The 22,806-nt window shown below is 52.4% G+C and overlaps 6 protein-coding genes across 6 annotated transcripts; 4 read left to right on the forward strand and 2 right to left on the reverse strand.

Moving 5' to 3' along the window:
- Positions 1-1,670: 1,670 nt before the first annotated feature.
- Positions 1,671-3,690, forward strand: BKCO1_760001 (protease s8 tripeptidyl peptidase; the record flags this gene model as incomplete). The annotated part of the gene is made up of 3 exons (XM_020278971.1): positions 1,671-2,031; positions 2,083-3,084; positions 3,140-3,690. 3 exons carry the CDS (start codon positions 1,671-1,673, stop codon positions 3,688-3,690), a joined length of 1,914 nt encoding a protein of 637 aa, XP_020125887.1.
- A 339-nt stretch (positions 3,691-4,029) lies between these two features.
- BKCO1_760002 (heterokaryon incompatibility protein) lies at positions 4,030-6,049 on the forward strand (the record flags this gene model as incomplete). The annotated part of the gene is made up of 2 exons (XM_020278982.1): positions 4,030-4,333; positions 4,485-6,049. The coding sequence occupies 2 exons, from the start codon at positions 4,030-4,032 to the stop codon at positions 6,047-6,049; spliced, it is 1,869 nt and encodes a 622-aa protein (XP_020125894.1).
- A 430-nt stretch (positions 6,050-6,479) lies between these two features.
- Positions 6,480-10,101, reverse strand: BKCO1_760003 (flagellar protein; the record flags this gene model as incomplete). Its single annotated transcript, XM_020278993.1, has 8 exons — positions 6,480-6,642; positions 6,689-6,852; positions 6,978-8,150; positions 8,589-8,986; positions 9,035-9,420; positions 9,468-9,637; positions 9,691-9,955; positions 10,007-10,101. The coding sequence occupies 8 exons, from the start codon at positions 10,099-10,101 to the stop codon at positions 6,480-6,482; spliced, it is 2,814 nt and encodes a 937-aa protein (XP_020125888.1).
- A 534-nt stretch (positions 10,102-10,635) lies between these two features.
- BKCO1_760004 (short chain dehydrogenase reductase family) lies at positions 10,636-11,642 on the reverse strand (the record flags this gene model as incomplete). The annotated part of the gene is made up of 4 exons (XM_020279004.1): positions 10,636-10,956; positions 11,003-11,328; positions 11,381-11,491; positions 11,549-11,642. 4 exons carry the CDS (start codon positions 11,640-11,642, stop codon positions 10,636-10,638), a joined length of 852 nt encoding a protein of 283 aa, XP_020125872.1.
- Positions 11,643-13,870: 2,228 nt separating this feature from the next.
- On the forward strand, positions 13,871-17,167 carry BKCO1_760005 (pyridoxal-dependent decarboxylase domain protein; the record flags this gene model as incomplete). Its single annotated transcript, XM_020279014.1, has 8 exons — positions 13,871-14,023; positions 14,082-14,457; positions 14,520-14,870; positions 14,943-15,624; positions 15,678-15,786; positions 15,840-16,394; positions 16,443-16,735; positions 16,813-17,167. The coding sequence occupies 8 exons, from the start codon at positions 13,871-13,873 to the stop codon at positions 17,165-17,167; spliced, it is 2,874 nt and encodes a 957-aa protein (XP_020125889.1).
- Positions 17,168-21,802: 4,635 nt separating this feature from the next.
- Positions 21,803-22,114, forward strand: BKCO1_760006 (pyridoxal-dependent decarboxylase domain protein; the record flags this gene model as incomplete). The annotated part of the gene is made up of 1 exon (XM_020279015.1): positions 21,803-22,114. One exon carries the CDS (start codon positions 21,803-21,805, stop codon positions 22,112-22,114), a length of 312 nt encoding a protein of 103 aa, XP_020125886.1.
- Between the last annotated feature and the right edge of the window lie 692 nt (positions 22,115-22,806).

Consider the following 22,806-nt stretch of genomic DNA (forward strand, 5'->3'; position numbering starts at 1 on the left):
AGTATATAGATACGCTTTTTTAGCTAGATACTTAGCTTTTTATAGTTAACTTAAAGTTCTAATTTAAACCCTTTAATTTAAAGATAATTAACTTACTATATATTATATAATTATATAATATCTTTTTATCTAATTATTATTATCTCTCTTTTATCTTTTTAAAATAAACTCTTTAATTTATTTATTTATTAAGCGACTTTAAAGCTTAGTAAAAGAAGTCTACTATTATAGCTTTTTATTTTTAGAATTATAAAGCCCTTATATTCTAGAATTTATAATAAGAGAACTAGTTTTATAAATAAATTTTCTAATTTCTATATATATTATATAGAGAATAGAATATTTATTCTTTATATAATATATATAGATTTAATTTAATTTACTAAAAGAGTTTACTCTAAACTCGCCCGCTAAATTAAAGTAGACGTTAGATAATTTCGGGTCGACGACGCGATTTCTCTAACCCGTTCCGCCCTATCTATCCTTCCGCGCGCGGTAATAGCAGCGGCGGCGAGCATTACTACCAGCAACGGCGGCGGCGGCGGCGGCGGCAGCGGCAGCGAGCGTTCACTAGCAGCAGCGGCGGCGGCGAGCATTACCACTAGTAATAGCGGCGGCGGCGGCGAGCATCACCATCGGCAACGGCGGCGGCGGCGGCGGCAGCAGCGAGCGTTCACCAGAAGTAGCGGCGGCGGCGAGCATCACCACCAGCAACAGCGGCGGCGAGCGTTCACCAGCAGCTTGACAAGCCGCGCCACTTGAAGCTCAAAGACGGGCGCTTTGAGGAGCCCGTGTGCATGGCAAGGATCATGCTTTTACTATCCTCCCACGGTGGAAAGTCTAGGCGGCAAGAGAGAGGCTTGATACTAACACTGTAAAGGTCGGAGGTGTGAAGAAGACGGTTAGAAACTAGAGCCCGGTGGCAAGAGGCAGCATGGGCTGGAGCCTGAAAAACGATCCGGCGCGGCTGCGTAGGCTCATCAAGAGGCTTTCAACCTGCAAGTAGGTCCTGAGGAGGATTTAAAGAAATCAATGAGAGAAACATCTGGGAACGAAGGCGAGCACAGTGGCATACGCACAACAGCCCAAGCCAATCATGGCTGATCTTATTGTTCAGAAGAGGCAGGTGTATGCATGGTATCGCTGTTTACGAGCAGGCGGGCCAACGCCACAATGGCTGATTTATTGATTATGCGGCTCGACAAAGGGAAATTAAAACCTCAATCAGGACCTGCAGGTCATACTCGGTTATGCATCGCCACGAGTCACCATTCCAATCATGTTTCACGAGCCTGCAGTTGGAAGCGGTGTGATCGGATGGCCGGCGAGGATGGAACCCGATTCGGGCTGATAGGAAAGCGGGGTAACAGTCCGTGACGGGTCCGCTGCGGCAATTGTTTCTCACAACCTTGCTGCTCATGACGTAGTACACACTAGTGAAGGAATTGCTGAAGGATCTGTACCCATGAGCTGGCTCCATGCGAACGACAGATGTGGATTCGTGGAAATAATGGACTGGCCAAGCACGAAGATCCAAAGCTTGTCGTGCTTGTTCAGATTGCCCAACCCGATAAGGCAGGTGGTACTGTTGGCCTTCTTGATTGACATGGATGTTGCGCAGTACTTAAGTTTGTTGCACGCAGCGAAAGGCGTCAAAGAACCGCGGCACGATGCGGTTCTCTCGCTACCTTGGTATCGCAGCATGCTGCACCCTTGTTTTCACGGCCCCGGCGCCCTCGAGCCATGTTTTGCACGAGAGGCGGAACGGTCATCCCCACGAGTGGACCAAACGGTCGCGTGCACATGGCCACGAACTCCTCCCTATTCGCATTGGTCTCCAGCAACGCAATCTGCACCTGGCCGATGACTTTCTCATGGACGTGTCGGACCCTGCATCCCCAAACTTCGGCAAGCACTGGAGTGCTGAAAAGGTCGCCAATACTTTCGCCCCATCCCACGAGGCCACGGGCAGTGTCACCAACTGGTTGTTGGACTCTGGCATCGATTCTTCTCGTCTGACATACTCTACCGGTATGTATCGGGCGTGAGTAATCTTGGAATCTTGCTGATGTACTGTCTCAGGGCGCAACTGGATCCAGTTTAACGGCACAGTCGAGGAGGCGGAGCGTCTGTTCAACACGGAGTACCATTTCTTTGAGCACAAGAAGACTGGCGGCTTCCGCATTGCCTGTGATGAGTACCATCTTCCGATGCACGTCCAGCAGCACGTCGACTTTGCGATGCCGACCGTTCAACTTGACGGGCTCCGTCCCGTGGCCAACCTCAATCCTGCCCTGAGCGCACCCAGCCCTCTCACCGGGCTGACGGGCACGAAAGAGTGTGGCACCCTCATCACCATCGACTGCCTGCGTGCCATCTACAACTTTACCTTCCTCAACTCCAGTCTACCAGGCAACGAAATGGGAATTGCCGAATGGGCCGACTACCTCTACGACCCCGATCTGGTCCCCTTCTTCCAAAATTGGACCACTCCACGGATACCCAGCGACACTATCCCGGAGTTCATCAGCATTGACGGAGGCAAGCCTTCCAACATCACTCAAGCCGAGGCGGGAAACGTCATCGAGTCAGCACTGGACTTCCAGACAGCATACTCAATCATTTGGCCGCAGAAGCTGCGCCTGTACCAGGTTGGCGATGGCGTCAATGTGGACAGTGTCGGCACCTTCAACATCTTCCTCGACGCACTTGATGCCAGCTACTGCACCTATGAGGGCGGCGATGCGCCCTACGTTGATCCCGCATATCCGGACCCCAACCTCGGCGGCTACACCGGTCCCCTACAGTGCGGGGGTGCGCCCACCTCCAATGTCTTCTCGTTTTCGTACAACCAGATCGAGGGCGCTCTGCCAGAGTTCTATCAGTGGAGACAGTGCCACGAATGGATGAAGCTCGGGCTGCAAGGGGTCAGTATTCTCTTCGCCAGCGGTGACTCTGGCGTTGCCAACCGCTACAATGCGGGCTACGACAACAGCTGCTTGAATGCGGATGAGCTGTACGTAGACGTAAACGGCACAAGGTTCTCCCCGTCATTTCCGTGCAACTGCCCCTACGTTACTGTCGGTATGTGTGCCCGCCGTCCCATCTTGGCCGCATTCTCGTGCTGACTCTTCCATAGTGGGTGCAACTCAGCTGGCGACATCTTCGATCACCGGAGGCGAAGTCGCCGTTGCGAAGCCAGATGCGACCAACAGCAAGCTCGATTATTACAGTGGAGGGGGATTCTCAAACATCTTCACCGTCCCAGACTACCAGAAATCCGCCGTGAACGACTATCTCCAAAACTACCCGCCGCCGTACGACCACAAGACGTACAACAACAGCGGCACATCGCGTGCATATCCTGACGTGTCTGCTTTGGGGCTAAACATCACCACCGTCTATCTGAACAAGACGTATGGAGTGGGTGGAACTTCGGCCAGCACGCCCATCGTCGCCTCACTTGTCAACCTGCTAAATGAGGAGCGCATGCAGCGTGGGAAAGGACCGGTGGGATTCCTGAACCCCATCTTCTACGCCAATCCGGGGGCTTTCAATGACATTACTACCGGGTCAAACCCCGGGTGCGGCACGGATGGCTTTGCTGCTCAGCCTGGCTGGGATCCTGTCACCGGACTGGGAACTCCGGACTACCAGAAGCTGAGGAAGATCTTCTTGGACCTACCGTGATTATCTCAGTCGTAGCTAATGCAGAAGTCACACTGTGTTTGAAAGACGACCAACATCCTCGCTTCTCGTACGTGTCGACATTGCTCTTTGCCATGAATATTCGCCAACTTAAAGGTTATTGTATTCTCCGAAAGTCCATACAACTATATGTTGCAGGCTTTCAAAGAACCCCTAATCTTATCGTTTCCGCTCCAAAAAAAAGACCACCGTCTCACGTAAGCATGACGCAGGGGAAGACTTGATGTGTCAGTGCGCTAGGCATCAGCCTCCCACGCTAAATAAGTATACAAATACCTGCCCCACGCCCTCCTTAAGCCACCAGCGCCAACGACATTTGCCATGGACCCGCCCGCCGCTCAGTTGTGCGCAGCATGCACCAAAGTGATCCAACAAATTTCTGTACACGACCCCAACGGCTTAGGAGACCGTCACTTATCTGATCTTGCGGCTTCCGCATCCTCCTGCTCCCTTTGCTACCTCACAAAAAAAGCCTTCGAAGATGCAGGCTACGAGAAGGACCTGGAACCTCGTGACGATGAGGAAGGCCGCCGGCTGCTGGAAGCACGCTATCTCCAGTTCTGGGTTCGGCCGGCCGATGTGAAAGACGCCGTCGACTACACCGATGACGACATGCCGGGCATATGTATCATGTCCATCAAGTACAATAGAAACAGCCACGACGACGACTGCTTCTTATTTAGCGGCTTCGAGAGCTACGTCCGCTTCTCCGCGGAGCCAGGCATTTCCCTCGACAGCCCATTTACGAGCCATCACTTCTCTGACACTTCCCGCAGGCAGCCCAGCAGCCACATCCGGCAAAGTCTACTCAGGCCCAAACATCACCTCCTCCGGCTCACCCTCCTCTTTTGCCCACATCAACAACCTCATCTCCGGCTGCATCGCCCAACACCCCGAGTGCGCCCTCACCCTCGACGGCACCCTAATCGACGAGTCCCAGCCTCCCGCCCTCCCCACCCGCATCCTCGACCTCGGCGACCCGAGCCTCTCGTCCCCCTCGATCCGCCTCCTCGAAACGCAGCCAGGACAACGGGGCCACTACGCCGCCCTCTCCTACTGCTGGGGCCCACCCTCGTCCCACCCGCCGACGACGACCAGCGCGAACCTCGCCGCCCACACCGCGGGCATCGCCGTAGCCAGCCTCCCCGCGACGTTCCAGGACGCCGTCCAGGCAACGCGAGAGCTCGGCCTCCGCCACCTCTGGATCGACTCCCTCTGCATCGTCCAAGACAACGAGTCCGACTGGCGCCGCGAAGCCGCCCGCATGGGCCCCGTCTACTCGCGCGCCCGCGTCGTCCTCGCCGCCTCCGACGCCGCCACCCCCTCCTCCGGCATCTTCCGCCAGTACCCCGCCCGCCCCGCCGTCACGCTGCCCTTCCTCGACGCGGCCACCGGCGCCGCGGCCGGCGTCGTGCGCGCGGAGCTGCGCCCGCCCGCCGCCGTCCTCAGCCCCGACTCGGAGCACGCCCCGCTCAACGCCCGCGCCTGGGCCACCCAGGAGTACGTCCTCGCCCGCCGCATCGTCTACTTCACGCGGGGCGCCGCCGTGTGGAGCTGCCGCCGCTGCCGCAAGCGCGCCCTGTGGGACGACGGCGTGCTGGACTACGCGTACGGCCGCACAAAGACGGACTGGGCGCGCCTGGTCACCGAGTTCTCGACCAGGCAGTGCGCGGTGCTGACGGATCGGCTGGTCGCGCTGGGCGGCGTGGTGGAAGAGCTGGCCAGGCTGAGGGGCAGCGGCAAGCAAGAGCTGCCCGAGTGCGTGTACGGGCTGTGGACGGATGCGTTGGCCACCCATCTCATGTGGTCGCGCCTCGGCCGGCCGGGCGAGCTGAGCAGGCCGCCTGAGCTGAAGGGCGTGGCGCCGACTTGGTCGTGGGCGTCGACCCTCGGTGGCGTGGGCCTCATGTCGGAGGAGAGATACAGTGACGACGGCCCGGAGGTGCGTGCGCAGTTGGCGGTCGAGAGTGGCGGGGAGGACGAGGGAAAGAAGCGGAGGATCAGGATTAAGGGCAAGCTGGGCCGCGTAGAGCTGCGGATCATTGAGAAGCCCAGTCCGTACCTGCATCCGTGTGACTGTGAGGTCCGGGGCGAGGAGGGCGGCGATATTGTTGGACTGGCGGCGTCGGATGTTGGCCTTGGTGAAGGCATGGATTCGGCGAGCGTCTTTTGTCTGGTCGTCATGTTCCATCCGCACAACTTTGAGAACGGATCCTACCTGGTGTTGTATTTGCGGCCACGGGAGGAGAAGTCGGATGAGTATGTCCGCATCGGGAACGGCATGATCATGAACAAGGAATGGGTCGAGGGGCTGACCGAGTCGGAACTGTATTTGGTATAGCTGTTGAGCAAGACGGTGGGTACGAGCTGGAAACAATCAAATGATACGAATACAGTTACAGAGGCTCAGCATGGGCCTGAAATTTGTTATGAAAAAGCAGTGAATACTACAAGCTTCTCCATCATCAACCTTAACGTCGTAGCTGTTTGTAGTAGGGACGCCTTGTCTCCTCGCACCACTCTTCGGGAAATGACCCCAGCTACCACTCACAGCCTCGCCCCTCCAAAATGAGTTCCAGCATTTGCTGAAATATCGGTTCCACTCATGCAGACTGTTTTTCGTGTTGCCGTCCATTCGCGCGACACCAAAACCCACGCCATCGCCGTCCCCGGCCCGCCACGACCATTGTTGGCCGCATGTGGAACTCTTCCCCGGACGTCTTGCCGAATCCCACGGTCTATGATGGCGGGCCGCCATTTGTCAGTCACTTCTACCTTCTTTCAACCAGACGAATCAATAGCTTTCCTCCGATAGGCCCTGCACTGAATAGGTCATACATCCTCATATCTTCTTCTCGCATAGACTCATCCACCACAGCGTCGAATCGTAGGAAGAAAGCAGCCACGAGCTTGTTTAGTTCCATCTTTGCAAGGCTGGAGTAGTCAGTACTGTACCATCCAGCTCGCCAGATCAACTCACTTGATTCCAATGCAAGATCTCGGGCCAACCGAAAAGGGTGTAAATGCTTCTTTCCGGAGCTCATCACCGTCTTTCTCAAGCCAACGGTCCGGCAAGAAGCTCTCAGGATTGGGGAAGGCCGTGTCGTCGCGGAGTACCGTGTAGTTCTGTGAGCCGACGATCGTCTATGGACGAGCAGTGTCTTTAGTGGCTATTTCTTCAATGAAGAAGATCATGCGGGGGAAGATAGTAGTGGGAGAATGATGAAGAAGAGGAGCAGCAGGGAGAGGCACAGCTTTGATTCACTTACGCCTTTTGGAACCGAGACACCTGCAACCACCGTCTCCCTCATTGCTGTCCGTGGCTTGGTCGCGATGATGGTGGGATAGCGCCTTAGTGTTTCGTTGATGACAGCCTGCAGATACGGCAGCTTTGCGCACTCGACGCTTGCAGGCACAGCCGTAGTAGCATCATCCCGAAACGCATTCGCAAGCTCTTCCCTCAGCCTGCTCATCACCTCGGGCCTCCGCAGCACGGCCCACAGCACATACACAAACGTATTCGCCGTCGTACCGCTCCCGCCAAACATGCCGCCCATGCACTCCTCCGCCAGCTCCTCATCCCTCAATTCCCGTCCAAGGAACGCGTCCTTGCCGCTCAGCACGTTCTGCAGAAACGGCGTGCTCACCCCCTCCTCCCGACACCGTCGTACGACCCGCACGCAGTACTCCTTCCACCGCCTCACATCTCTGAAGTACCCACCAACACGCCCGGGAACATACGGGCCCCACCGCTCGAGCTGGGGGATGAGCTCTTTGAACGCGAACGTCGGGCGCCACGAACGCATGCACGGCACGACCCAGTGCTCGCGCCCCTCGGTCACGCACCCGGCGTCGCTGTCGAACAGGAAGTTGTACACGATGTCGAACCCGACCCAGTGCGCCCAGGGCACGACATCCACAACGCCGCTCTGACTAGCCGCGAGCGCCCAGCGGTCCAACATGATGCGGATCTTGGACGAGATGTGCGGCTCGAACTCGAGCGCCGCGCGCTGGGAGTATCCCCGCTGCAGCAGCTTCTTGCGCTGCTTGTGCGCCTCCGGGTCCCGGTAACTGAACAGGTGCTCCTCGTGGAAGACGCGCTTGGCATGGTAGAAGGACTGCTCTTTCACGAAGACGTCTGACGACGTGTTGTAGATCTGCTTCGTCGCGGCGGGTGACGCAAAGGACAGCTCGTTGGGCCCGATACGGATGACCGCGCCGTAGGTTGCGTGCGCGGCGTGGATCCGGAAGGATTTTGTGCCGTTGAGGTTGCCGATCCGGCTCCAGAGGCGGGAGATGCGAGCGAGAGGTGGACCGGGAATGTTTCGGAGGGGATGGAAGAAGATGTTGTAGGTGCAGGTGGCGAGGAAGTAGATTACGGCTGTGATGGTGAGGAGGGAAAGGGTATTTCCAAGGGAGATGGCATCTTGGTGCTTCGCCGACTGGATCGCTGAGAACATGGCCGAATCCCCAGTCATGGAAACAAGAAAGCATCATCTCAGGATGGATGTGCGAATTGTCTCCGATATCAAATACCTGGTTCCGAGACCATCGGATGCGTGCTGCATGCGGGGTAGGGATGTTAGCCGAACCTTACCGCACTGTCCAGTAACAGACTTTGCGTTTCCACGCTGGCTTTCGCATCTCAATGTCGATAGAGACTGCCGAGCCTTCCAACCGTTGTGTTGTATGTAAAGTAGCCGAGGTTATACAAGCAACATTAGTATCCACTTGTTGGGCTTTGAAGCACCCGTTCAGTGGACTGCCAGCTCCCACTCCATTTCACTTGGGCCACGGGTACCATATATGTCCTGTAGCCAGCTGAAGATTCCTCGTCTAAGGATCTAATTCCTGAACATGGCCTCCATCTCGCGGCGTACCTTCACCGCCTGTGTTTGATTGTGCTCGACGTCCTTCCAGCTCAAGGCTTGGTCCTTTTTCACATCACCCTTAAGCACGAATCCATGGGCTAATCCGACTGGCAGACCCTCTATTCGGACCGAATCCTGCGCCGTCATAAGTTTGCCGTAGACGGTAAAACCGCCTTCTCCATCAAGCTGCTCTCCTGCCCTCAAGTCGCGCTTCGCCGTTGCAACGACATCACCAGCCCAAGCTCGGGTCTGTCCAGTGGGCTCGCCCCGACACATGATGTTGGCTACCGAAACACCAAGCTCCAGCCCGATCAAATGGTAGGGCTTGTACTGCGCCGCGTACTTGCCACTACTATCCGTTTCCAGCCCGTATTGCTTGAAGCATTCCTTCTGGTAGTCTCCAGGGGCTGTTCATTGTCAGTAAAGCGATGGATCTTGGGTTTACCTTCACTCACCTTCGATGACAACGTACACCCCCCAGCGAAGATCGTTGAAAACCGGCCGTCCGTCAAGCTCCAAGCAAGAGACCACTTCGACCATACCTTTCCTGTCCAGCTGACCGCCCTCTGACCGGGGCTTCAGCACCTCTGGCAAGTGGTGCTTGCCACAAGGTGGAAAGGAAAGGCCGTCAGTCGGCGGGGACAGCCCGCATCCGTTGGCTACGGCAGCCATCTCCAGTGCTGACTTGGTGCCGTCAAGGAAGGAGTTGAACATCTGCGGGTTAAAGTCGCCGGATGCCAGCTGCTCTTTCGTGAAGCCATAGTGGTCCCAGACTGTATCGGGGGTCGAATAGTGGAACTGTGGCAAGTGCTTCGTCCCCTTTCCGGCACACACTACATCGCTGCATCATGTTGGCATCGAGGACAGCCGAGGGGGTTGCTGACTTACAATCCTGCAGTTCTGGCCCAGTCGACCAACTCGGCGATCAATGCGGGCTGGTCGCCGTAAGCCATGGAGTAGATTATGCCTGCCTCCCTCGCCTTTTGGGCCAGGAGCGGGCCGGCAAGGACATCGGCCTCAACGTTAACCATGACAATGTGCTTTCCATGCTCGCAGCACTTTCACATGGTTAGCTATAGTCTCAAGGTGGAAGTCGAGCAGGAGAACAGACGAGCAGTGCATGTTTGATGCCGGCCGCCGGATTGCCAGTCACCTCGAGAATGACATTAATGCCCGGCGTTGCAATCAGCTTCGTTGCGTCTGTCGTGATGGCAGTCTTTTCGGATGCGAGGCCCTCCTCGAGTGACATGGTTCCAGTATCATCGTACTTGTTTGGTGGGTACCCGGTCCGTTTCAAAGCCGCAATGGCGCGTTCTGCTGACAGATCTGCGATGCCCGCAAGGCGCATGCCAGTGGTGCGGTGCGACTGCGATATGCTACAGTCTCCAATCAGCCCTCGCTCTGAACTGGCTCGCACAAATACCTACAACATGGATCCAAACTTTCCAGCGCCAATGATGCCGATCTGTATGGGCTTGCCGACTGTCTCCAGCTCAGCAAGTTTCGTGGAGAGGCTCGTCATGGTTGTACGATTTTTCGAAAGACTGCAGGGTATGCTTTAGAAAGAACTCTGGAGAAGCATCAAGTCTGCCTTATATCCTGCTTCGGCACGTGTTGGGGGACGAGGACCTCCCCGCATCGGTAATGCTGGGTTGACCCATTCGGGTCTCAACAGCGTCACTCGCGTGCGGGGAAGCGTAATGCAACGTGATTATGATCGCAGCAGACCAACCACGCAGCCCTGTTGTTTGACCTCCTCAGCGGGGCCACGTTGAATCGCAGGGCTGCTGAGTTCGGCTTTCTGAACTGGGTAAAGATGGGTGAAAGACGGGGCCGGCCGTGGGGTGGTAGCTATAGCGGTACACTGTGGCAAACTTGAGCTACTGGAACATTAACCTCATTCCCTCCACTGTTATAGGCCTGCAACTACATAGCTAGTCTTCTACATAAGAGTTTCGCCATAGAGGCGATAAAGGACCGTATCCAACAACATGTCATTACGAATACCAAATTGAGAAAGCAAAACATCAATAATAGGACATGTCGGTACAACCATCTACCAAGCAGTATGGCCCCCGTCTGTCCTCAAGTCAGAGCCTGTCACGAAGCTACTCGCATCGCTTAGCAGAAAAATGATTGCCCCTCTGTGCTCATCCGCAGAGCTCACCCGCATCATCATGTTGTCTTCAGACCACTGCTGCTCCAGTCCCTCTGCGTGCATCGTGGGGGAAGTCATGCGAGTTCTGATGTAACCCGGAGAAACCGTGTTGACACGAATGAGAGGGTAGTCTTTGCTGCTGCCCCACTCTGCCGCCAGTGAGCGTGCTAGCTGCACCACGGCTGATTTCGACGAATTGTACGCGGCCGTATCGACTCCCTACCATCACTTAGCAATAGAACTGGCATTTCTTCAACAGTCTTACCTTGTTACTGCCGTGAGCACTCATACTGGCGATCAGCACCATGCTGCCGGGTACCCCTTTTCGCTGAAACTCTCGCGCTGCTTCCTGCGCGCACATGAAGGTGCCAGTGAAATTGATGTCCATGATACGCTTCAAAGAGTCGATGGGCCACTCAGTAGCTGGTCCCTTGCCGCTTATACCAGCGCAGGTCACCAGACCTTGCAGCGGAAATCTCGTAAGGGATAGAGCTTGCTTGAAAGCCCGGCGGAGATCTTCTTCACTGCTAACGTCGCAGCGGTGGTACCACGCCTTTGTATCATTTTGCTCGGCGACCTGGAGCACTTTGTCTATCACGACAGTGATTAGCAGTCTCGAAGGAGAAACTCTGTATGGACACACCCCAGGGCTCTGGAAGAGGTTCGGCTTGACTATCCAGACACACCACATCGCCTCCGCTCTCAAGGACGGACCGTGCAACTTCCAGACCGACTGAACCACCTCCACCGGAGACTAAGATGAGTCAGTAAGCGTTTCTTGCATGTGTACGGACCTCTCAAATTTATTTACTGATGACTGTTCTCCCATCCAACCTGAAAAGATCGCCGATTGACTTCTCCGGTGCGCCTAAAGAAGGCTTTACCTGCCGTTGTATCGAGGCCATGTCGAGTCAACGAAACCCGCTATGGTATGGTAGCTGTCAGACTTCGCTGTGAGGTAGGCCCTGGCAGTGGCCCATTCTTCTATCATTCCGCGTTCCACAGAGCGGGGTACTCCTGTACGTGACCCCCCTTCCATTTACCCCGCAAGGCATTTCTCGTGGGGTACACACGCGCCAATAATTTGCCTGCAGCCAACCTTAAGATCCCGTAGGCGACACGCTCCGCCTCTGATTGTGGGGCGAATGTCACCCCTTAGAAATGCTTACCGCTCAACGTTATCGCATCTGTAAGCACAACCCCATCTTCCACGATGAAGACATACTAGCGGATCTAGATGTCATCGGACTGCACAATGACCGATTCACCGGTACCTCGCCGGGTAAGTAGAAGTAAAAACGCGTAAGCAAATCGGGTCATATCCATTACTTGCTGTCAGATAGCGATGAAGCACATGATGGTTGTTCGATGGACGTCATCATCAGCTCATTAAAACCGTGCTTAACACCTTGATATCATGACTCCCACCTCCCTTGATACCCCTTGCCGATATCCCTGTTCTCCTTCATCATGCATATAAGTAGCACCACGTAGCAGCGGGTTTAATAAAGTATCCTGAACTGCGTATGCAGATAGCTCGACCAAACAAAGCAGGAACACCAACGGAGACATTTCACCACAAGGAGTAGTTGAGGGCATAGGTTCCGGCAAGACGCGTCAGGTTTAAAGGATTGGCCAATTGCCGCCTTACTTCACTCAACTTTGGTCTTACCCAGCGAACTATAAAAGAAAGGCAGTGATGGCTCAAGATGTTGACAACGCGTCCGAAGCAGCATGAAAAGCTGTGGAGGCAGGCAAAAAGAGAACAGCAGGAGATGCTGAGGTCTGAAGTGAATTCGTGCTGCAGGTTCTGCTGGGGCTGATAATGAAGTTCGGGCCAACGCGTGGAAATGCATCTGGTGGAGGAGCGGCGAGAGGGGCGGCAGGGAGTTGCGGAATGGATTTTGGAGTTGTCGGCGGGCATGAGGCCGCTTTAACAGCGGCGTGCGTCCGGCGTTACAACAAGTAGCGGCATATGGCTGGCGTTGGCTTCGTGAGGCTTGACGTCGGCGGTGGGGAAACACGGCTCTTGATCGACACGGCTCGAGTCAGCTCCGCCATTCGCGCCCCCACCTCCAGCTGTCAAGTAGTCAGCCACCGATACAGCTCTCTGGTGGCGAGGTGGATCTTAGCTGAGCCTACCTTTATTAGCGCGCCAATGGGAACTCGGAACATGTACCGCTGGAGATGGACATATCACTCGTCCCACCTGTGCATGGACCTCAGATCTGCTAAATATTTGGAATGCGAGATCTTGCCCGATGATCATTTTCCATGATTTTGGAATTGGATGTGTAACACCTTCGTGTGACGTACATCGGTGTCGAATGGCTCATGTATGCCAGCCACGCTACGTCTCCACAGCTGACGCGCACCGTGAAGAGAGTCTCAAGGCCAGGATTTGTCAGGGTTCAACGACACATTGCTCTCACTAGCGTAAGTGTGGGGGAATTCCTACGATTCACGTACTCCCCACTTGCCACCACCAATGATAGCTGCATCATCACGCATCCATTGCCTTTCAGTCACCCCGGCACATGTGTGTAGCGGGACATGCTGGCTGTGCTATCATATGTCTCAATAATAATATATGGTAGGTATGAGGTATGGATCTTGGAAGCGGGCGTTGGCGTTTCCGTGCCGCTCTCGGCCCGTCCCGTGGTGTACCATAGTAACAGTTAACTGTGAAATCTTTTCCTTTCGAGTCAAAGCAGGACTTCGCCGACAGAGGCTATCCAACCTCCGGAATGAGCTCCGGGAAGCACTCGGCGCGTTCCCTTGTAGCAGTGCCACGTATCATACGGGCGACGCCCCGCAAGCTGAACCAAGCGCTAACCGCGAACGGCATAATAATCTACTAGTCTGCCGCTGGGATCGACGCGCGGAGGTCGAATCGTAGACCAGCCACAGCGCAAACACCACAAGTCCGACACGGGCGTGCTCTAGTGAGGGCACACGAATATCGTCAATGCGTCATCACATCGACTATGCGGGTGCTGCGAGCTTCTAAGCCGAGCTAGTATGCTGATCGTCTCGGAGTGGCCGGTCAGTGTAGTCAAATTTTCAAAGGCGAATATCATATAAGATCAGCTCGGTGGACAGCGTAGTGCATCCAAAGCACACCACAGACACCATGGCCGACGAGAACAGCACGCACAATGCCATCAGTGCATACTTTATTGGGCCGAAAGCCGAAAACCTCGACAATTTCCGGGGCAATGTGGACATCATCCTGGACGAGCTAAAGCGGGCAAGACTGAGATATGCCAGACGAAACGAAGACCCGGTAATCCACCCCTTCGTCGCCCAATCGCCACGTAGCGTGACTGACCAGCCCCTGAAAGGACTTCATCTCAGATGACGCGAAGATGTCGGCCGAGTACAGGCAGGTGTCGGCCAAGTTCCAGAAAGCGGTCCGTAACACGGCGAAGCTGCTTGGGAAGCACTCAGTGCCGTTCTGGTCTCCGCGATACCAGGCGCACATGTGCACCGACATGACCATGCCGTCACTGCTTGGCTACTTTATGACCATGATCTACAACCCCAACAATGTCGCGCTTGAGGCCAGTCCCATCAGCACCATCGCCGAGGTCGAGGTGGGCGAGCAGCTGTGCGAGCTGTTCGGCTACAACAACGACTCGACCAAGAAGCACGAGCCGACTGGCTGGGGTCACATCACTTGTGACGGGACAGTTGCAAATCTTGAGTCCATCTGGGTTGGTGAGTTCGACCCTTCATCTCGCCAATGCCATCACAAGTCTGACCCGTACCAAATCACACAGCACGGAACCTTAAATTCTACCCATTCTCGCTCAAATGGGCCATGGAAGAAGGTCAGCCGCTCGCCTTCATCCCGGAGGACTTTCGCGTGCGAACGTGCCAGAACGTCCTGAAAGAGTTCCGCAAACTCGACGAGTGGGAGTTGCTGAACCTGCGGCCCAAGACCATCCTCGACATCCCGCAGCAACTGCAAAGCCAATACAAGATCTCACCCACATTCCTCCAAAAGGCGCTTGACAAGTACAACATCCAGACATGCGGCAAGGATGCATTGGTGGAGCACTTCACAATCAAGAAGCAACCCACCATCATGGTGTCCTCCTCACGCCACTACTCCTGGCCGAAGGGCGGAGGTTTGTAATCCCAATTCTTCCCCCGCTCTCCTTCAACCGCACTTTGCTAACCCATCCCCGCGCCATCTTCAGCCATCGCCGGCGTCGGCTCCGGCAATATCATCGGCATTCAAGTCGACGACTCGGCCCGCGTCGACCTCGCAGATTTGGAGAAGCAGCTGGAAGACCACCGGCTCGACGGACGCGCCGTCTATGCCGTTGTTGCCGTCATCGGCTCCACCGAGGAGGGCGCGGTCGATCCGCTCCAGAAGATCCTCGAACTCCGCCAAAAGTTCCAGGCGAAGGGCATGTCGTTCCTCGTCCACGCCGATGCCGCATGGGGCGGGTACTTCACGACGATGCTGCGTAAAGCGAAGAAGGACTACAAGCCCGCCGGGCTGCAGAAGAAGAAGGATAAGAAGACTGCTGACGATGCTGAGGGAGCAAGCGAGCAGGAAGAGGAGGAGTCCGACGGGGACTACAGCGAGGATTCCGATGCCGTGTCCGAGATATCGGTCGTGCGGTCTGGTCGCGGGCCTGGTACTGACGGTTTCGTTCCCGGCTTGAGCCTCCGTGTGGAAACGCAGCGTGACCTTGCTGCCCTGCGATTTTGTGACTCGGTCACGGTAGATCCGCACAAGGCGGGATACATTCCCTACCCGGCTGGCGCTCTGGCGTACCGCGATGGACGCTCGAGGCATCTCGTCACGTGGACTAGCCCGTATCTATCGAGGGGCTCGGTCACGAGCATTGGCATCTATGGTGTCGAGGGAAGGTATGTGAGCCCCGATTATGCGAGCTTGGCTGTGCGGTTAACGTTTATTGAAGCAAACCTGGTGCGTCTGCCGTGTCGACCTGGCTCTCCAACAAGTGCATCGGTCTCCACGAAGACGGCTACGGTGCCCTGATGAGAGAGGTTTGCTTCACGTCGTCGATGGTAGGCTCAAGCAAAAAGTATCCCAGACGAGTGACTGCTAACAGGGAACACAGTTCTCGGCATTGTGGGCTGCCCTCACGCCTGATAAGGAGCTCGGCTTCATGTGCGTCCCCTTCAACAAGCTCCCTTCCGAATCCGGGGCTGGAGGGAGCATCGAGGCGGACAAGAAGAGGATTCGGAGCGAGATCCTCAACAAAGAAAACAAAGACATAGTCAAAGACGAGGCCTCAATGAAGCTGCTCCGCTCACTCGGCTCCGACCTCAACATCAACGCCTTCGCCTTGAACTGGTATGATGCCAAGGGCAAGCCGAACGAGGATGTGGAAGAAGCAAACTACCTCATGGAACGGGTCGTGAAGAGGCTGTCCATCGATTCACCGAACGACAAGCCCAGCAAAATTCCATTCTACCTTACCTCGACCGAGTTCGAGCACGAGCTCTACGGCAAGTGCGCGGCGACTTTCAAGCGGAGACTGGAGCTGGACGACTCCACTCAACAGCCCGTCATGGTCCTCAGGAATGTCGTCATGAGCCCCTTCCCGACTACGAACGGCTTCCTCAAAACGGTGGAGGACGAGTTTGTCAAGATAGTGAAAGAGGAAGTCGAGGTAAGACAGCCACAGATGTCCCCCGGCACTTGATCTGACGCGACACAGGTCTCCCGAAAACGCAACAGCGATGCGCCCGACTTCCATAGCTTCTTGATCCACGGCGACAAACGCATCTACCTATCCTACCGCACCATGTTTCACATTGGCAGTCACCGCCGCCAGCTCATCGTGTCCGCCGAACTGGATGATGCTGACCTTCAAGTCTACCGCGATTGCAAGTTCACAACTGAGGACCCGCTGGTCCTCAAGACGGCAGAAAAGATCGACCTTTCCAGCGTCATCGCCGGCGTCGGAACCAGCCGCGCCCAGTTCACCGCCAACTTGACCACCAGATCGCAGTAAGACGTCCCCCAACTAAGAGAAACTCTCCACACATACACACCCTCTTAACGCACAATCACTGATGTTTCAACAGCGGCATCCTCCACCCCGAAATGACCGTCCGCATCACCCACGTCGTCCTCGACCGGCCCCTCGACTCCAAATCCCGCGATGATGCCTACCCATCCGGCTTCATGCCCTTCTACCTCTACGGCGCCGACGGCGAGTACCACCTGGACCACATGCTGGTCCGCCACGACGGGCACAAGGGCAACAACATCGCCCTGACCGCCGGCACCGTGACCCTCGACAACATCCCCGCCGAGGACCTCAGTAGAGAACTGCATGCCGGGAACCGCGCCGCCATCGTCACCACTAGGGTACCCCCGGCTAATGGTGGCGCCATTATTAATAGCGGTGTACCCAGTGGCCGTTTCCGGGCGTTATAATGGCGTCATCTATTATTATAATGGCATAATCACTGTATTTAATGGTTTCTCAATAAGATTATATGGAAACGGCAGGGGTGACGATAGTGATATTCGTATTTTAAATGGAAATATTACGATATTATATAGTGTTTTAAACTGACCCGCCGCCACCGCCGCCGCCGCCTACCGCCCTAATAATTACCACTAACACTACCCCCGATACCCCCCCTAATACCCCCCCCACGATCGTGCTACTATAATAAGCGCGCGATTAGGCTAACTACTATATATATCTATCCTCCGCGTGCATTCGTATAGGTTATAATATCTATAGGGCATACGATATCGTTTACTAAATAGAACCTCCGCCGCCCGCCGCTATTAGCGCTCGTAGTAATTAGTAAGCCTCTCTTATTATCGCTTCTTTATATATCCCGGAGGTTTTCTATGTAAGCGTAGTAGCCACAGTTAGGGATGCTTAAATAATAGTAGACACGGGTATACTTATCCTTATCTAATACCCTCCTATTATAATATATACGGGTATTATTACGATTATCCAAGTAATCGCGCTGCGATAAGATACTGCCGTATACTACGGTATTCTCTAAGATAAGATACCGCTTAAATCTAATATATTCCTCTGCGAAACGGGTTATCTAGGTATCCTTATCTTTACTAACCGTAATAAAGAATTATAGTACCTTCCCTAGTATACGCCTCTTACGAGGTGTTATCGCCGCGTATAGTAGTTTACCTAATAGCCGTAGCTATAATAATAATACGTTATTATTATCGTCTACTAGGGGTTTAAAGAGCTCTAATAGATATATCTACTCTTATATAATTACCTCGTTCGTTATACTTATATCTAACTTCGCCTTATTGCGGGCGAGGCGCTTCGTAAGACTATAGAGACGTTTAAACGGGAACTACTACTAATAACGAGCTAATCTATAATTATAAATAGCTTTAGCGAGGTGTAGGAGGCTGTAAACTTATAGGGTATATACCGGTAGGCGCCTATCGTTATTATTATAGTAGATCCTCTTATGCTCGCGTACGAACTCGCGGTAGCTGGTATTAATATCGTCGATCTAGTATTAAGAAACGTCTCTCTAGGAGTAGAGGGCGTATATCTTACTTAATAGTAATAGATACTTATAAGGTCGCTTCTATAGGTGTCTAGCGAGATACGGAGGACCCTAAGTAGTTAGCTAAGCTTTCTATTTAGCTGCTTTAAAGTATTTATAGTATTTAATAACGTCTCGTAGTAGTATATTTACTAATAATCGGGGGAGAGTCGCTCTTAGGCCTTTATAGGTAGTAGATATCTTATATTAATCACCTTATAATAATATAAAGGTTCTAACCGCCTAAGGATTATTACGGGCGTTTACTTAATCGCTCGGCTTACCTCTCGTATTCGTCTAAAGCCCTATAAGCAGTTTAATAAGGTTAAGGAGTATATTATATATAGTATTAATAGGGAAGCTTCGTGGGAAGTATATCGCTTAGAGCCTTAGTAGGCAGAATTCTCGTTCGACACCTACGGATATATTAGCGAACCTAATGCCTATAGAAGAATATCGCGTGTCTACGTAATATTTTGCTAGTAAAATCGCGAAATTAATACGAAATTAATACGCCCTTTTCTATAGTATATTTCTTACCTAAGATTCTTTACTTCTCTAGCCCGAGAATTATAGTATCGCGTATATCGTTCCTTAGGTACGATCGTTAAGGGTGGTTAAGGGCTAGGCCGCTATAGGGGTAATAATAACCGTTATTCGTATACCGCCGTGCCTTAATCTTATAGTATCTATACGGCGAAATAGCGTTGCCGAGTGTCTTTAAGCCTATAATATTAGTAATAGCAGGCCCGTTACCCGTTATAAGAGATATAATAGCTCTTAAGCGGAAATAACGGTGTATTAAACCGTCCTATATCTTAATACTATAGGGTGACTTTAGTTCTCGTAGCTCCTCGATTAGTGGCTATAGATAGCTATCTAGATTCTTATATTTTCTTAGCCTAGGTATAATGAAACTTACGAGGGTGTTGCTACGCTTATAGCGAAGCTACGAAGGTAGATTAAGTACTATAACGGCTACTAGGGTGCTCGAGTAGATATATCGATCGGTAACTACCGGTATACCGTCGAGAGATAGCTATAGGGCGAGATCTAAGGGCTGCTTAATTATATTATTATCTTATAACCCCCGTAGTACCCTACCGCTCTAAACGTCTTATATAAGCTAAGAATATATCTTTATAATATTAGCACGCTCCGCGTAGCGGTATTATACCCTTAATCTAGGTATAATAGGTATATACGTATATATACGGCGAGGACGGCGGCGGTAGAGAGTCTCGGCGTAATATCGGCTCTTAGAGTAGTATCTATAGCGCTTATCGGCGGCGAACGGTCTAATAAAGACTATATAGCTGTCTTTATAGTAGTCGATAAGGGTTAGATAGATGCCTATAAGCTTTTTAAGCTACTTGGGAACGTGTCTTCGCGATAGAAGGATGTCTACTAGTAAGTATCGGCGGAGGTCGTTATATACGCCCCGGGGTATATTACGTACGTAGCGGAGAAGTTAGAACTTCTTAAGCGTTATCTAATCTATTCTATATTTATTAGTAGATTATATGGTAAACGAGAAGAAGAGGGACTAGAGAGTTACTCTTAAAGAGAATTTCGAGTGGTATACCGCAGGGCGTATCGTTACTTATATTAAAATTATTATAATAATTATCTTCGCTATTAGAATCGTATTTAGATACGTTTAGGGTGTTAAGATTATCTAGCGCCGGTAGCTCTTTATCGTATTCGGTATTATTATCGTCGTAATATTCCTCGTTGGGATTCTAGGCCGTAGGGGAGCGCTATCGCGGGCTCTAAAATTATTCTATAAAGGCCTAGTTATATCTACGCTTAGTACGATGGCTAGATATCTTTAGAATAGTATTAAGAAGAAGCGGCGAACTTACTAACGGATATTTTCTATTAGTACGGGTATAATAAATTTTTTAGGTATTAGGGGGGGGGCTTCGGCGGTCTCGGCGGCGGCGGCGGCGGCCTCCGTATTATTATTATTATTATTATTATTTCTTAGTATATTACCCTAAGCATTCTATATTATATATAAATATACACTAAATACCGGAATTACTACGGTATAAGCGTTTATTACTATAAACTTAACACTATACTAAACGACGATATACCCCGGCCTAGAAAGAAGAAACCGATATAGAACGATATCTTATAGATAGTACGCGAGTATAACGTCTACGAACTAGTGCGATCTACCGTTATTTTAAAGCGTTAGGCCCGTAGTGCTATTAATTAATACGTATAGCATAAGCTTAATAAGTACGGAAGGCTTTACCTACGGCTATAGCGTAATCTTCGCCGCTAATAATAGAAGGACGTTATTATAGAGTTTATAAAGCGCTAGGAGGTCGCCTTCCTACGTCGCTTTAAAGATAATTAGGTAGCTATCGCTATAATCGAGGCTATAATATAGTTATACCGTTATAAGGCCAGCCGAACGAAGCCTCGCACGAAGAAACTAGGTAGATTATAGTATACCGAGCCCTTAGAGAACTCTCACTAAAATACGCCCGATTTAGTAGAGGATTCTCCGCGCTATAAGTCGCCCGCGACCGATAAGGCCTACGATAAGGCCTACGATAAGGCCTACGGGCTAATAATACTACCGCCGCGGCCGCCGCTACTACCGTTACTACTACCCCCCGTACGATCGTTATCGCTAACACCCGTACTTCGGAAGCGTAAGATGTCCGGTAAGGCTAAAGAGACGTAGTAGCTGCTACGTAATAAGCGCTAGAAGAAGGTTGCTAAGTAGAATCGTACGATAAATAAGGCTTATAGCGAATAAGCGAAGGCGGCGGTAAAGAAGAGGCTCGAAGAACACACGGCGCTCGAGGACGTAACGGTATAGTTTTAATCGCTCTTATAACGTAAGCGTGATAATTTATTAGTAATCGTTTAATAGCGTCACGAAGCGTAGAGGGTTAATAATAAATAAGAGGGTGTTATTTATTATAAGATTATTTATCGTAAGGTTGTTTATCGTAAGATTTCTACGAAGAAGCCGAAGAGGGGCCGGCCCTCTAGAAAGGCGGCCGTATAAGGGCGGGGGACCTCTTCTTATATTAGTAGTATTTGCCTTATAATAATATAATAAATCTTTATTACCCACCCTTCTATTCGCTTAATACTACGGTGGTTTCTGCAACCCCCGACTAAACCCACTATATATATACTATATTAGGACTATCTAAACGAGCTACCTAGCGTTCCCCCGGGCGTACGAAGGTTCTTTAGTACCCCGCGAAGCGATCTGCGACCGTAATTTCGTAATATAATGGCACGTCTATATAAAACCTCGGCATTACCCCTCTAGTATGGGTAAATTATATAACGAAATGCTGTTGCCGTTGCAATAATAATAATACCATACCGACCTGGAAATACCATACGGCGTTTCGCGTTTTATACGAAATATATGTGTAATCCACAAACTAAGTATGGTGGACCCATAGATCATGGGGTTTCCATGTACATATATGAGCCGGGGGTACCCTAGTGCACATTAGAGGGCGTGCACGAGGCCGCCATGCAGCCTTTCCCGGAATCGGACGCCGAGGTGTGGGACGATGCCGACTTTTTCTTCAGGCCCGGGCAGAGATTTGAAGGGGTGCGGTTCTGGCGCGATCCGTTCGCGTCCGTGGTGAGGACGAGGGGGCTGCTGACGGAGTTGGCGAGAAACGAAGAGCTGAAGTTTGGGGAAGGCGCGGTGCAGTTGGCCGAGGACGTGGTGGCGGATGTGGAGAAGCTGAATCGTGATCCCTGGACGGTGCCAAAGAGCGTCAAGGTGGCGAAATGGCGGGAGAGGTTCTCGAAGATTGGCAAGGATAAGAAAAGGTAGAGATTTGATGGCCATAGAACTGGACCATCTGGATGTCGGAGGAATCACGGGTAGGCATACAATATACACAAACAGAAAACAGGAAATGCCGCCCAAGTACTCAGCATGATCTTTGTCGATCGGTCTCAAGGGGCACGGTTGGGGTCCATTACTTGCCAGAACAGGAAAAGGTGGGGTAAGCACGCTTATTTCACAGCGCCCCTCCTTCGAACCCGGTTGGTGGCACCACAGCTTAACCAGCAATGATTATTGCTTTCCTCAATAAATGACTGTCGATATGTATGGCACTGCATACTCGTGCAACCCTTCGACCTGGGCCTTCCGTTGCCGACCTCTCTCGTTCCTGTGTTGTACTGGTCGAAGCCCTCGGCTCCAAAGTCTGTTCCATCGATCCGGGCAACCGGGCGGGTACTTGGCATGTTGCCAGGGTTGATATGGTGTGATGCATGCTTGAAGTGTGTTTTAAGAGCGTCGGGGTGTGCTTGAGAAGCGTAGAGGAAGGGTATGTTTATGGGGGCGCTTTTCCGCAACACCCAGCCCGAGCGTTCCGGACGAACCACGAGAGCATGGGGAGGAATGTAATTGGCTGACACCTCGGGAGTGCTTTATTTCTCAGCGAAAGTCGATCTTAAAAGTTTATGTAAGCTACATGCGGACTTAAAGACCGCTCGTCCGTCTTACTCTTGGCGTCT

Source organism: Diplodia corticola (genome assembly GCF_001883845.1).
Source record: "Diplodia corticola strain CBS 112549 chromosome Unknown scaffold76, whole genome shotgun sequence".
Classification (NCBI taxonomy): domain Eukaryota; kingdom Fungi; phylum Ascomycota; class Dothideomycetes; order Botryosphaeriales; family Botryosphaeriaceae; genus Diplodia; species Diplodia corticola.